The sequence below is a fragment of the Podarcis gaigeae genome (assembly GCF_964106915.1).
Source record: "Podarcis gaigeae genome assembly, chromosome: 11".
Taxonomy (NCBI): Eukaryota; Metazoa; Chordata; class Lepidosauria; order Squamata; family Lacertidae; genus Podarcis; species Podarcis gaigeae.
The window spans coordinates 42,422,885-42,439,130 of NC_139687.1; the positions used below are offsets into that span (position 1 = coordinate 42,422,885).

A 16,246-nucleotide genomic window follows, 5' to 3' on the forward strand; every position below is an offset into this window, starting at 1 on the left:
TATAGCGAAATGTGTTTTAAGAGTCTTGCTGTTAAAATAAAATGAGGACCACCATTGAAATACCTTGAGCAGTTGAAATATGCCTAACTGCTAAGATCACACTAATTTGTTATAGTAAAGCTCTTCTTGGAAGTAATATTTCATTTTCAGTCTACACTACCCAAAGTCAATAGTGCTCATATGTTTGCTCTTTACTTCAGACACATAACATTACAGTGTTAATACTCCAGATCTCTCTAAAAGCAAATAAAATTCTTGCCTCTTAAGCTTGTACATGCTGCTGACACTTAATGCCCAAATAGTTTACTTCAGCTGAAAAATGCTGTTGGGATATAGGAATGTCATTTGCTTTTTTGTATAAAGAAAGCCACTTCGGTATAAACTGTACATTAATGTACAGTCTTGCCAACATTATTGTGTGTAAATACACACCTCTTGTCATATGTAAACCTAGAAAGTAAGAAAATGATTTCATCTTTGTCAAGAACATAGAAAATACCATTTAGTTTCAGTACAGCATATTTGGAAAACAACATTATGCGCTGAAAGAATTATGTGCTGTGAGGAGAAATACTATGCAATGTCATGTATGGGTCATTCCATGTCATGTCAACATGGTCATGTCACCCACCATCTTGGATTTTGATGAAACTTGGTGTACACCCTTCCCTTATGGTTGAAAGAAACCCCCTTAAATTTCCCCCCTTTATCTCAAATGGTTTTAATTTTATAGCACTTCAAAGTTTCATGAAATCTGAGTTGTCTGACCCTCTTGAGACCCTTGGCACATGTACATTTTATGTTTTTTCTCCATAAACAATGATCAGATCTCTCCGAAATTTTACAGAGAGCTCAATAAGAGGATGAGGATTTCAGGAAAAAATACACCAGCACTCAAAAGATTTTACAAATGCCTAATTTTTAAATATATATAAATGTACTTTTTTTAGTGGAAAACCTCGGTTTAGAAAACCTCAATTTTCAGCTTGTGGGCATGATGGAACCCCAAGTTTTTGATGTTAAAAATTATTGCACAAACATGCTCTTTCTTGACAAAGAATGAAATTTATGGGTTTTTTATTCCTTGTAATGAAAATTTTATTTTTTTTTGGACATTGTGGGGAAAAATGGCTACTGGGTACAACTTTTCTACAACCCATAGTTGTAATAGGAAAAAAATGAAACCAAATTGTTCATTATAAAAATTAACATAATATTGGTTATTATAAGGTTTTTTTTAAAAAACCCTTGTTTTTTGCGTTGATTTGATGTGGAATGACCCCATGGATAAATTTGCTACATTATGTAGTGTAATAGAAAATGGATCTAAATTATGCAATTCAAGGATTCTGAGAAGATAAAACTTAGCTAAAAACATCAGCAGCTGTCCTCCTTCAAAATATTAGCAAGTGTCTCTAGGTTCTGGATAGGCTTGAGCTCTGAAACAGAAGGCTTTCTGCAGTGGTTTACATTATAGTTGCTTTAACTTCTGAATGAGAATCGATATCGTTCAGCTCTTCACCTAATCTAAGGTATTATCCAAACCAAATATTTAAAGCACTCTTATACCACTTCAACAGATATGTCTTCCCCCAAAGGACTCTGGGAACTGCAGTTTACCCCTCACAGAACTGCAGTTCTGAGCACTCTTAGCTACTTTGTGACATAAGATCCCCCCACCTCTTCCAAGGTAATGGAGAATAACTTCTGTGAATGTGTGGTTATGGTTTCTTAGTAATTCAGTTTAGAAAACAACACCAATGAGTGACTTGGATAACACAACATGTTTCAGATACTCGCCTATACCCCATGGTTAATAACTTTGCCTTGTTCAAGAGCACCGTTAACTTTTCCCAAAGGGTAGCCAACTTGGTCTGTTGTAGCAAAAAACAAGAGTCAAGAGCCATAAGAAATGGGTTAGTCTTTAAGGTGCCATAGGATTTTTGTTTCTTTTACCATCTTTAAGCTAATCTGACGTTGTGGGTTAGGTTTTCCATCAAGGCTAATCTCCAAACACGATCATACCAGTTAGTTACTGTAAATGCCAGGGACATTTTCCATCCTCCCGCTACTGTCATTCTGGCAGCTACTAATAAAAGAATAATGAAGTCTTTATAGAGCACTTTGGAAAGGGAGGGTAAGGCTAAAGAAGGATATCTGGGCACAGTGTGATTCGTGAATGTTGGAAAGGTGATTCAATCTTGGATCCCAAAACCAAGCTACATGAAGACCATGCTACCACGTGTGAACATAAGAGCCCTGAACAGAGCAACTGCTCCAACAGTTAGGAGACAGAGTTTGATTCATATAATTTAATCCTACTGTGAAAATCCAGTAGTGCACCATCTTTAATGTTGCCTCCCGTCCTGTGGCTGAGATGGCTTTAAAGGGAGGGGAGGACCACAGAGAGTACCATATCAAGTCTACAATGGGTTCACCAATATCTGCTTCCCAGGCTACTTTTAATCTTTGAAATTTTCCATATTTGATTCCCAGTAACATAAATTAAAGAGCAGAAACTACTCCCTTGCACTGATTGTGTTTCCTGAGCCTGTGGTCAAGGGGGTTGAGAATACAAAAGTTAACAACAAACTCAGGCACTCGGCTCTAACTCAGATTAACAGCTGTTTAATGAATGATAGAGATCGGCAGCAGCACTCAATTTTTTAAAAGCAAGGCTTGCTATGTACTTTTAAGTTCTTGAGGCCACTGCCTTTCAGGGTCTGGCAATGAGGCAAGAAGCTGCACAGGTGTTTTAAATTTCCCATTAACAAATAAGTCATACAGATTAACAAACCTTGCCTCTTCCCAGACCCCACCGTGACCGTAACACTTTGGGCAGGAAAATTTTTGGATAATCTAGGTAGGGGTGTAGGGGGGGGGGAGCATTGGAGCTAAAGCCTGCTGTCATCTCCACACATACAGCCTGGTAAGAAGAAAGGGATTTTCAAGACTTTGGAAGGCAAGTTGAGAAAGGGTACCAAAGGGCAGAGTTTAAAATCTTGGGGACACATGGGAGTAGTCCATTGACCCAGGAGACATCTTTGCTATGGTTAATAATGGGTAACAATTGCCTGAGTTGGCAAGGTTTCCAATACAGGCGTAGATTGGGGACCCCTATACCTCAGTTCTTAGCTTTCTTTTATTTTCTTTTAAAAGACAAGTTTATGAATACATAATCTTTCCCTGTGGTGAAATAAACCTATAGAGAGACGGGGAGAATAATAGGAAGTGTATGAAACCACAGTGGCCATGGTTTAATAATAATAGCTGACACACAACCAAGCTAAGAGAGTAGTAAAGGATGCCAAGAGATAACATCTTGCTTAAAAAGCTTCAACAGAGGATCATAATTGTTCCTTCAGAGTTGGGCTAGGTCTTTGGTTACCGGAATTCCCAAATATTTGAAAAATGTTTCCTGAAGTGTAAGATTGGACTTTTGTGCAAGAGAGACGTCATCAGAGACCTCATCAAACCTTGGGATGTGAAGGCACATAAATTGGGATTTTGTATAATTCACTTCTAAGCCATATTTGTTTGTCACTCAAGCAATGCAACTTGTAGGCAGTTTCTTTGCATGTTTGATGAGGGGTCAGTCCTGGTGTGTTGATTGAGGGTTACTCTTAGAAAGTGTGCATAGGGCTGCAGAATTGGATATTTGTGGGGAAAAATATCAATCGGGTATCCTGATTAAGCTAGAAATGAATAAAGATCAAATAGCAAAATTAGTCTCTGTGTTAAATCAAGAAACTTGGCATCTGCCTATTGAGCCATTGGCCAGTCTTTTTCACTATTCTGCCAGCTTTGATTGTAAGGCCATTCTCAGGTGCTGCTGAACCAGAATCTCTGATGCTGAACAACTTGGAAAGCTCTTGATTATTGTTTAGTTAATACCTTGAGGCCTGGGTTTAGAATGCACTGCACATGAAAGTACATTCTTCAAAAAGGGGGGGAAGCATGGCGAAAGGGAAGGGAAGGATCAGTGGTTTCCCTGGGGCTGCTCCTCTTTTGACTCTTGTACAATTCAAAATGAGTCACTTTGCTATTATTCATTAAGAATTTGAACAGCTGAAACCATCTGTTTAAAATGCACAAACATGGAGCATTAAATTGCATGTTGTGAGCCAGTATAACTTGATGTTGATGTCTAGATGAGCCCATTTGAAGGCTGTGGAATAAACGCCCTCCTGAGCTAACTATGTCTTTATGTTGAACTAACCTTTACATTAGACACACAATAGTGTGTGTAAATGATTAAAGGTACATGTAGCATTTTTTCCCTATAGCAACCTGGCAAGAACAAAGCTGAACAAATATAATATCCTACCATTTTGCTGCTTCTTCTTTTTTTAAAGTTACTTCATAAAAAGAAGGCCTTTGTAAAACTTTAAGGGTGTAATCTGTATATTGGGTGTATTCTTGTCTTGTTCTTTATTTTGTTCATTATTATTCATCTGTGTATAATGAAAGGTTTTACGTTCTGAGGCTAAAACAGCTTCAGGGGAATGACTGTATGTTTGGGAAGGGCTATTCCCCTCCGGGCCCCATGCTTGTGGTCCTAATCCTCCTTCCTGCCTAAGATCAATAGTGCCTTCACCTTCATGTGTTAATTCCTTACACACAAGTAACATGTCTAGTTGCTGTCTATGTTCAGTGCTAAGATAACTAATTCCAGGGACAGTACTTGTACATGTGTGACCTGCAGTAAAATGTAATAGAGTGTACGTTTGCACCATAAGAGGACTGCCTCTCCCTTAGCAGGCATCCCATCCCTCCTGATTCCTCCCCCCACCCCCATAGGAATGTTGACCGTTGCAGGTCTAGGATCAGGTTGAAACTAGGAAAGTAGCTTATGGTAACCCTGCAATGTTATCTGGTGCTTTTATCCCCTTCGGAGGCTGAGCCAAGTGAGTAGTATACAGCAGCCTTCACCAACCTGGTTGTCTCCCGACGGTTTGGACTACAACTCTCATCAACCCCTGCCAGCGTGGCTATGCTGACCAGGGCTTATGGGAGTTGTAGTCCAAACCATTTGGAGGGCATCAGGGTGGCAAAGACTAGTATAGGGCAACCCTCTGCATTGTAGTTTGCTGTTATGCAGCTATTGTTCATTGGGCTGTGCTGAGACAGTAGCTGTTAGCCCTGCCCCTGATCTCCAGTATTAACTATGGAATACATTTGAGTGCTGCCGAGTATTCCATATACAGATAGGTAGCCGTGTTGGTCTGCCATAGTCAAAACAAAAAAAAATTCCTTCCAGTAGCACCTTAAAGACCAACTAAGTCAGTTCTTGGTATGAGCTTTCGTGTGCATGCACACTTCTTCAGATCCCTTCTTCAGATCCCACTTCTTCAGTATTCCATAGTTATTACTGGAGATCAGGGGCAGGCCTAACACTGGTTCAGAATCACAGTCAAAGCTCCCTCATGCCTCGCAGTTTGCAGCAAGTCAAATTTACTTAAATTGCCCTCTCAGATTTTTTAGCATGCCAAATCCAGCACTCAGTTGTGTGCAGAAGCCTCACCCATCAATGACTTACAAGCAGACTAATTGCAGTTTTAATGTCCCAAAACGAAACATACAATAATTTTTTTTGCACATGAAGTAGAATCTGAGTTAGAGCAGAGTGCCTGAGTTTGTTGTTAACTTTTGTTTTCTCAACCCCCTCAACCACAGGCTCAGGAAACACACACATCGCAGATACACTGCAACGTTTTGTTGCAAGACCGCACTTGTATATACTAAAAATAAACTCATTCCCACAGTGCCTGCCCTTATGTGGCAAAATTGCACCACCCATGAATAGGAGGGAGGCATTGACATGTGTGGGTGAACCCCAAGGTTTGCAGAGGTACGAAAAATCTTTAGAAAAAACTCAAAAGGGGGCTGCCTCCTCCCATGGTTCAGCAGTGATTGATTTCTCTCCCTCCCTCTTAAAGAGTAATTACATTTGCTCTGCCTGTGGCAATAAAGATGTCTACTATTCTGGGACTTGCTTTAATTTATGAACTCTCATTCCTGTATATAAGATGTATGCTCACAAAATTGAATGTGCACATTACAAACCTCCCTTGTGCAGCCTTTTCCTAAGGAATTTAGGCTGTGCCTTTAGAACCTGTTTCAGGGCTGTGCCAGGATGTAAACATTACTGCAAGTGGAAGTAGACTGGGTTTCACAGGTGTAAGAGCAGGTTTTGTGGGAGTGGTGAAAACAAGCTGCATCTTGGTAACATGCCTGGCTTAAAAAAAATTACCTCTATTTTTTATTCCTTTGAGTAACTTCCTGTTGTTGTTGACCATAATGAGCTTGTGGCAGGCAGTGTAGCCCAATGCATAGAATAATGGTCTTGGATCTGAAATATTTGTTCATATTTTAATTGAGCTGTAATCTGCCTTGTATTAGTAATACGTATCTTTCTTTTCCTCCCCATCTCCCCCCACCCCAAAGCTTTTAACATCTTTAAAGTATCAAATAGGATTTAAGGCTGCTCCACAGATTGCAAAGTGTGAATTCGGTACATATGGGTGATATCCAACTAAGTTATACTTGGAGTAGACCCGCTGCAATCAATAAATTTAAATAACTTATTCAGCTATGACTAATGCATCTGGGAGCAAGGATTGGCTTTAGCTCCCTCACTAGGTGTCAAACCCACGTTTGCCTTTAATGTGTGAAGCTGTTATTATTGTAAGGATAGTCCAGACAAGATTGTGTTTTGGCACATTATTTATTTTTCATTTTAAAAGTGCTATATAAATGATCTCAAAGCAGGCCTTGAAACACTTGTTTAGGCAGCAATGTTGAAAAACAAGTTTGAGAAGTTTAGATAATTAATGTGGTTAGCCAGATGGGCAGTATTGTGCACTTGTTATTGTTGGGTTTGCATGTGACACACAAACCTAGGTTTAAACTCCTGCCTCCCGTTCATGAGTGACCATACTTGAGTGTCTTTAGGTAAGTTACAATCATTAAGCCTAACCTTCACCATAGGCTTGTTTGTGAGGCTAAAACACTGCCTTGAGCAGAGAGTGGAGTGCAAATGCAAAAAATAAATCTTCTAACATTTCCTGTCAAAACATTTCTTAATTAAGGAGTAAAGACTAATGCAAACAGACTTAAGCCTTACGTTTGTGCTCCCTTTAAAATCTTTGCCAAACTAATTCAGTTACTGATTTGATCAGCCTGATCCTCAAAAGGGCTTGTTCAAATAGAGCTTGTTGAAGATGGAGCATGCACAAAACATTGAAGTGCAAATAGAAAATGAATTTGAAAGAGGCTGGAGGTACATTTGCCATGCTGAGTATTCCAGTACTACTTCTGAACTAGTTTATTTTGTTCTATGCTATCTGCACATGGGATTTTTAATTCATTCTACTACTCCCTCCTCCATGATGAATGCAATAAAGTTTTCTATATCTAGGGTCTGGAAAATTATGCAGAGATCACAGAAAATATCAGTTTGTAATTGAGTGCAAAGTTTGGCATGAAAATCTAAACTCTAATTTAAAACAAACAAACAAACAAACAAACAAACAAACAAACAGGAAAGATAAGTTTTAAAGTGTATGAACAATGTACTTTAAACTAGGTGGTCACTGTAAGATTGGCAGTGATCAGGATGGGTAGGTTTTGCATAGCACTTTTTCTTATCCACCCCCATGCGTGGCTGCATCACAAAGCTGCTTCTGAGAATTTCATGAGTAGTTTTCATTGTGCCGTGTGTATGTATGTGGGTGCTGTGCATTCTTAGACAAATCTTAGCGCAAAACTATATAAGGAATTAACATTACTTCATCTCTTTCCTTCTGTTCTTCATAATGTCTAAATCTATCAACATAGAATTAACATATGTGATAGGATTATTTATTTTGTGGTTTTATATTCTGATTTTACACTGTGAACCACCCTGAGACCTGCGGGGTTAGGACACTATATAAATTCCATAAATAAATTCATAAATAAATAAAAATCGGATGTGATTTGACATTGTGTGTCTTGCTCTGTCTCATTGACTGGTGGGACAGTGTCTGATAGGGTGTTGCCATGTCATGCATTGGCTTGAATTTAGGCATTTTGAGGGAGTCTCATCTAACTCCTTGTTCTTCCATAAGATCTTCCTGGGTAATGGCTATTGAGAAGTTACTGACAAATTTCTACCCTGGGTAGATTGATTAATTCCTTCCATCCTCAATGGCAGGCCAGCTTTCAGCATTTTGGACAGAGGGAACATGAGTAAAATAACATTTATTGGAAAATTTGGTAGCATGCTGGAATATTTTCAGTGTTAGATTAGAACTGGAAATGTGCAAATCTTTTTTAAAGGCATACTGATTAAAAACTGTGTGACTATGCCTGGAAAAATTAGAAACAAATGACCTTGTTGCCAAGTTCTTGGGTGTTCAGTTGAAATATGCAGATTATGATAGGACACAAGAAAGAGATAACAGCAAAAAGAGCAGACGGTTCTTAGACTGCGAAGCTCCTCAATGTAAATTTGCAGAGCTCCTATTTGTATTAGTGAAGTTTACTTACTGCTTGGACTTTGTGCATGCCATACCACACAGAGTTTGGCATGCAACATGGAATTGTCTTTCTGAGACTGTTTTAGTTTTATAAAACTGTAGAAAAATTATAATCTTAAGAAACATGGAACGGTTTGAAATCTCTGTACATTGTTTGCTGAACTGCTATGATTGATATAGTGGTGTGTGCAAGGGAGGCAGCAGGTTTAGTCTTCTGTGCCTACTTGTCTCTCTATCCTCCAGTAGCATTATAAATGGGAAGATTCCCTGATATAATGATTAAAGTAGATTAAAAGTGTTAGGCTTCCATGGCAGAGATTTTTGTTGTAGAATACATATATGTACCTCGGCTCATTGTTTTATCTGTTTACATTTGAGCTCTGTACTTTGTTTGCTAGGGACAGTTGATATTGGGCAGATTTCCTTCATTGGCAACCTTTTAATGTTTATTTTTTTGTTGATGAACAAAATAGGTTTCAGCCACTAATTAGGACCTTTTTTTATCAATTTACCCCACCCTCTTTACTGAGGTGTTTAAAAAGTCCTGTTGAATAGGAGCCATAACCTCCAGCATTCCTGAAAGGACATATATTAATCCCTATATATTTCTGACCACCATAGAATTTTGCAATTGAGGGTTTCTGAGGGCTGATCTGACACTTAATTATGGAACGACACTTACTTCTCTACGAAAATTTTACTTTTTGACATGTGTATCATAATGGGCACATTCTAATATTTGGGTTACTTACATGGTCAATGAACCAATGTTTTCCTGATGTTTGTGCAAACAAAATTTTAAGGATCACAAGTGGAACTCTGTAGTCTTGGATTCCAGTAAAGCAGAATATTCCATGGGGTTATGTCTTTGAAGTAATGTTTATGTTATTAACTGGCTTCTGTAGTTAAGTGTTCACCATTTTCAGATTTTGTCATTTTTTTATTATCTAAGAAAAATACAAGTGTAGTTCTTAGCAGATTTAATTTTGATGTTCATGCTGAGCACTTGGTGCTAAGATATATTTCTTGTAGTTTGCTGATAAGCTGAACTCCTACCACTTTTTCTTGCAGTATATCTCCTGTTCTTTAGGTTTGCTAACTTCACATGTTAATTTGCTCATAGTACTCCTAATTCTGGAATTAGTTTTGTCCAGTTCTTTTTTTCTAAAAAAAAGTTTAGTGGTACTCTCATTTTCCTACTCGTATTGAAATACTGCCCCTCAATGAGGCCAAACTTAGATTCAAAAAATGTTTAGGGCTATGCGTACTCCTGCACCCCCTCCCAAAAAAGCACTGATTTTATCCAATCTCATCGCATTACATTCATCTAGAAATAAGTTGCAAGCCTAGATGTACATAACTGACTATGTGGTCTTACCTGCCAGCTTCATGGCAAATTATACCACCTCTGAGGTAGTATCTGTAGGATGAGCAGGTCAGAATGTGCTTCTCATCACTACCCCTCCCTCAGATTCCAGCTGCAGCAATGAAGTATAGAGCATCCCAAAGTTTATAAGATTAAGGGACCAGGAGGAGTTGAAGCCTGTGTGTCCTTTTCATTCCTACATCTCTTTTGCTTATCATTCCTACAATCATTGTCTTCTGATCTATTGTTTGGATTAAAACCTGAGTTTGCTTACTTACCGGTACATTACTTACATCATTTGACAGTCCTGAGCCTGCCTCAACTAAAAATAAGTTAAAATGTATTCTAGCTTAGGCTTTGAAATTCTGCTTTATTTTCATTGATGGATATTTATGGATGCTTATGATGAAGATATTTTCATATAAGGTGAGTGTGTAGAAGGTAGAGTTTGAGGCAGAAGTCAGTGATAATGCTGGATGCTTTACAGAACAAGCAGTGACCAAGTTATACCAGGTTCCTCTACATTGTCTCCTCCTGCTTTGGCATCACTTATCATCCATTTCACAAGTGTCTCTGTGTAGAAAAGCTGTTTTGGGATGAAGTTGCAAATCTGGTCTGCTTATGGGCAACAAGCTAACACTGAGGGCACTGGAGTTGCCATAAAACTATCTTGAAGAGCATAAATTTTACAAATTGAATGTGCACTCGCCACACTTGTGTGGGTGGAAAGATGCTGGAAAGCTCTTCCTGTTCCCTTTGTAAAAAAATTATTCTGCTAAAAGCCTTTAATGCATCCATTAAATCAGCATGTAAAGGTGAAGTGGTACTATTTGCTGCATGTCTCCTTCACGCTCTTGCTTACTGCTCTGGATGGAAAGTGCTTGGGGTTAAACCTTTTTGAAATACCCTGTGTAAAATAATTATCTTATTCTTTTTGCTAGTTGGCTTGCCTTTTGCAATTCTGACTGCGAGGAATACTCCCTTCAAACGAGGAGTGTTCTGTAATGATGAATCCATCCAGTATCCTTACAAAGAAGACACCATTTCATATGAATTATTAGCGGGGATAATTGTCCCCTTGGATTTAATTGTTGTAAGTTTACAGCTCATTTTCCTCCATTACATTGCATTTTGAAAAGTTGTCATACCTTGTTTGCTATTGGATAACATGATGTCAAAGGAGAGCACTCTTCCTGACCTGGAAGAAAGAAGTTACAATTCTTAGTGAAAGCGAAACTGAGCAATAATACTGTAATGACATCGCTCCATGGCTAAGCATTTATTTAGAAAAAATTGCCTAATGTTAAGGTGGATTGACATTCATCTTCAGACATTGAAAAACAATGTTTATTAATGCTTTTTATCTTACTCATTTGCATGTAAAGCCTGCTCCATTCTAAAACCTCAGAGCAGCTAATGCAATATTTAAGCACCCTCTCACATATAGATACATACACTATCTACTTTAGACTCCAAATGGAAGAATTGAAAATCAGGACCCACTGCTTGCTCTTAAAAGCCAGCTGAAATAGGATACCGTAATCCTGCTGTGTTTTCAAAGCATGGGTAAGGGAAGAAGTTCTAAAGTTCTGGGACATCTGGGGAAACACAAACAGCCTCATGATAAGAACATGTTAAAACTGGATCCAACTAAAGAGAACAAAAATGAACCTTGAATATTTTGCTCTTTATTTAATATTTGATTGGTAGTCTTGAACTTGATACAAACATTTTTTATCTATGCAGCTGTCCACCCTAATTCCATAACATTTCCATTAACTAATATATCCATCCCAACCTATCATCCTATGGCTCCACACAGGGCTACAGAGCAATAAGACAATTAAGATAAGGTGGACTTTCTGCAGGAACCTAGATGATATACAGTGGTACCTTGGGTTACATACGCTTCAGGTTACAGACTCTGCTAACCCAGAAATAGTACCTCGGGTTAAGAACTTTGCTTCAGGATGAGAACAGAAATCGTGCTCCACCGGCGCGGCAGCAGCAGGAGGCCCCATTAGCTAAAGTGGTGCTTCAGGTTAAGAACAGTTTCAGGTTAAGAACGGACCTCCGGAACAAATTAAGTACTTAACCCGAGGTACCACTGTAGGTGCCTTCTTTCTGGGGCACCTCAATTTTACATGGTATGGATTTACCTTGTATGCTCTCCCACAGCTCCGTCCCCCCCCCCCCCCACTCAAAAGGCCAGTTTGCCCACGGCTGGGGGTGTCAAGCCTTCTGTTGACAGGCTGCTTTCCTGATCTAAATCACTACCCAAAGCTGCTGTTCCCACTGCAGATGAAAAAATGCAGGGATAGCACTTCAACTCGTGTTCTCTACATCCCTGTAAAGCTAATACTGTTCGTGTGATTTTATTTCAGGAAAAATGGCATAGAGGAAGGGTTAAACACGCCCCCCAAGCATTTCATGAGGGTCCTCATGGTTGCCTTTAAAAATAAAATAAAAATAAATGGACATCTTATCACATTTTTTACATGCCATATATGTTTGCTATAGACCAAGCTATTTCTAGTGAAGTTTTTCCTTTACTGGGAAATTGATTGTGCTATAGTTAGCTAGAATGTGGTCATTTGCTCAGGTGTACTGAGCAGTCAGTGCTAACTTGTAAAAGTAGAGCCAAAGTTGCTATTTAGACAAATTGCTAGCTTGGTTGCAACACAGATGAGAAGGTGAGTTTGTAATTCTTATTTTTCTCTCTCCCTCTCTCTCCCTGCCCCTCAGTTCAAGCAAAAATAAACTTGTCTGCTGCCTTCTTTGTTCAGAGAACTCATTTCCTTCCAGTGTCTCTAGTTATTTTTAATGCTCCCTGTTCTAAAAGCAGTTTCAACACGTTTCAGCCAAGGATGATCCTCAGTGCTCCATGGGCATGATCAAGAGTAAAGGCAGTGTCTGGTTATTTCTTGCTTATGCTAGAAACAAACCTGATGGATTTCTAGCCTTTTTTTGAAAAAAATTATGAAGCTTGAAATGTGTCACGCCCTGATGACTTGCTTTGATCCACATGTGTTGGAGATTGAAAACCCAGAGAGAGAATATTCTATCCAGCTCTTCATTGCAAGCAATTTCAGAGCCGGTGAAAAATTAAAAACCTAAAACACCTGCATAAAGCACTATAACAACAGAGCCAAGCAAATAATAGCCAAAATCATTTTTGGATGGAGGTGTGCAGCTGGTTCTGGATAGAGCTACACTCCCCCTGAAGAGTGAAGTACACCACCTGGGACTTCTCCCAGACTCACTGCCTTCTATTTAAGAAACTACAGGTGACATTGGTGGCCAGAAGTACTTCTTACAAGCTTACTGCTGCACCTGTCAAATCCATGGATTTAGCCGCAGTGACATACGTCTTGGTTATGCCCAGGCTAGATTGCTGCAATGAACTCTTGAATACTGTTTGGAAATAGCACAGAATGTGGGAGCCAAGTGTTTGGATTATATTACACCAATTCTGTTCTGATTACAATATGAGGTAGCTTTGACTCATTCAATTGGCTGCATCTTTCAGGTATTCTAGAATGAATGATACAACTGCTAGGGCTTGCGTATACTTCACAGGCAGGTTTAGTCGTTGTTTGAGGACTATCCCTGCCTCTGGGTCTGGTCTTGACCAGACGGATACTGGAATCAGCAAGAGATACCCACATGACCTGAAGGTGCTGCTGTGCAATGCCAGGTATGATTCATAAGTCCACTGCCATACATGACTTGATTGTGGATGGAGGACTTGACCTGGCATGTGTAACAGAGACTTGGTTGGATGAAGCAGATGGGCCTGTCTTTGCCACTGCTTGTCCACCAGGTTTCTCTTAACGCACAGCAAGCCAGGCCTTGTGGGCGGGGAGGGGGGTTTGCAGTGATTCTTAGGAAGTCATTAGTTTGCACCAGGCATCCTATCGAGAAGACCCAGTTCTCTGAGTGCATGTTCTGAAAGTTGGGCAATAGGGGCAGTACAGGATTCCTTTTGGTGTACCGACCTCCCCGCTGCACCAAGGATTCCCTGCCCGAGCTGCTTCAGGTTGTGGCGGATGTTCTCCTGGAGACACCTAGTTTGGTTGTCCTAGGGGATTTTAACATCCATGCCGACACAACCTTACAAGGGGTCGCTCGGGACTTTGTGGAAAGTATGGCCTCCATGGGGCTGTCCCTGAATAGGTCTGGCCCAACTCATAGCCGCGGACATGCCTTAGACCTGGTGTTCACCTCTATGGATGTTGGTGATCTGACACTAAGTAAAAGCGAAACTAAAGAAGTGCCATGGTCAGATCACTTCCTTGTGCAAGTGGATTTCTCCATGACCCTTCCCCTCTGCAGGGAGGTGGGACTGATTTGGATGGTCTGCCCCCGCCACTTAATGGATCCAAATGGTTTCCAGAGAGTGGTAGGGGATGCTTTATCCCATGTTGATGGCCTTTCAACTGATTCCCTGGTGGCCTGCTGGAATGTGGAGTTAACCAGGGCTATTGACTGTTTGGCTCTGAAGCGGTCTCTCCAATTGCATGGAACCTGGACAACCCTGTGGTTTTCCACAGATCTGAGGGCAATGAAACAATTGCTGAGACGGCTAGAATGCCGGTGGCGGATAACTCATTCTGAATCTGACCGGACACGGGTTAGAGCTCAATGTCGAGCTCAATGTCGAACCAGGAAGAGGGCCTTCTCGGTAGTGGCACCCACCCTGTGGAACGCCCTCCCACCAGATGTCAAAGAGAAAAACAACTACCACATTTTTAGAAGACATCTGAAGGCAGACCTGTTTAAGGAAGCTTTCAGTATTTAATAGACTATTGCATTTTAATATTCTGTTGGAAGCCACTCAGAGTGGCTGGGGAAACCCAGCCAGATGGGCGGGGTATAAATAATAAATTATTATTATTATTCACATAATCTCTGTAGCAGACGTTGCCAACGTAATGCCTACAAATGCCAGTGTGCTCGCCAGTACCTTCTGTGATGCCTGCAAAAGGTCTTCGTAAATATCTCCCAAACACTTTACAATGCATGACTGTGAATTCAGTTCCTGTTTGTGCTTGCTCAGTCTCTCCTGCATTGAACATGTCTTTTTAAACATGTCCACATTTTATTACATACCACCAGCTGTTTTGTCCTATGTGATGTCCCTTCAGCAGCCATTTTCTTAATGGTGCCCAGGACACTTTATCAAAATTCCAAATGGGCTTACTGGCACAAAAAGTTGGCAACCGGTATCTCACAGCCTGCTATTAAAAACTGAGAACATGAAAACATTAAGGCACCTGGCATCTTAAAGCTTTTAAGAACTGAGGCTCCAATTCTGTAGAGTCACCATTATCATTAGTATAACTTGTTGCCTTTTAAGTCCAGTATAATTAGGCTTGCCATTGGGGCTGACCTTACCATTGGGTGGAGTGAGGCAACTGCCTGGGGTGGCAGGGAGTGGCGGTGAGATGTTGGAGGACAGGTGTGTGGGCCACATTCATTGTCTTCTGTTGCCTAAGCTAACCTGCTGCATTCAAGTATCATCATCACTGTTGGAGTAAAATTCAACAACCACTGGTTATTTTCTGTATATGGAACTTGCCAGGGTGCCATCCAGTCCCTGAGACAGCAAAAATACAGTGGAACCTTGGTTGTCGAACGTAATCTATTCCGGAAGACCGTTTGACTTCCGAAATGATTGGCAATTTCAATGGAGAAAATTGAGAAATGTGCCTCGGAAGCTGTTCAACTTCCAAGGCGTGTTCGAAAATGGAAGCAATTACTTTCGGGTTTGTAACCTGAGGCATTTATAACTTGAGGTACCACTTTTTTTACTAGGATTTATTTTAGAAAAGCTAGATCTCTGACTACCTCCTTTTTCCTTTAACAAAAGTGACATTAATACACTTTGTGTTGAGAAATGTACCAGTCCCATGGTATGTGCCTTTACCAAGCAAATATTTGCTGGTTTGACATTTGTTTTCAGCCCATGACTTTAGCTTCCTTAAATCCACTAACCTACCTGAACTGCAGCAGGGTATGAGCCAAATATATTAGGGAATCTGCCTGGTAAGGAGGCAAAGCTCAGAAGCCCCCTAAGATTTGAAAATAGCTATTGGTGACCACAGTATGTGGAAGGGTAGAGATTTAACTCTTGTCATAAGTCTGCATAATTACATTGAAATTAAATGTTTATACACTACAAAACAATGGAGTGGCTCTGGTGTTAACAATTAGATAAGCACCTGCCCTGAAACTCTCTCAAGGTGGTAACCAAGCAACACCCAATAAATGTGACCAAGCACCTGAAATGAATCTCAGGTCAAGCACCTTGCCAGCTGCATTAAAGTCAGTGAGGTCATTGTATGTCATCAGTTTG

The 16,246-nt window shown here is 40.1% G+C and overlaps 1 protein-coding gene across 2 annotated transcripts in view; it reads left to right on the top strand.

The window, feature by feature from the left end:
* PLPP1 (phospholipid phosphatase 1) overlaps nt 1–16,246 on the top strand; it is an 89,990-nt gene that overhangs the window by 24,837 nt on the left and 48,907 nt on the right. The window contains exon 2 of one of the 2 annotated variants that reach the window (XM_083703680.1): nt 10,830–10,981. The exons of the other annotated variant lie outside the window; for it this stretch is intronic. Within the exon in view, the coding sequence (XP_083559806.1) occupies nt 10,830–10,981 (152 nt within the window). The remainder of the gene's footprint in view (nt 1–10,829; nt 10,982–16,246) is intronic. 2 annotated transcript variants of the gene reach the window in all.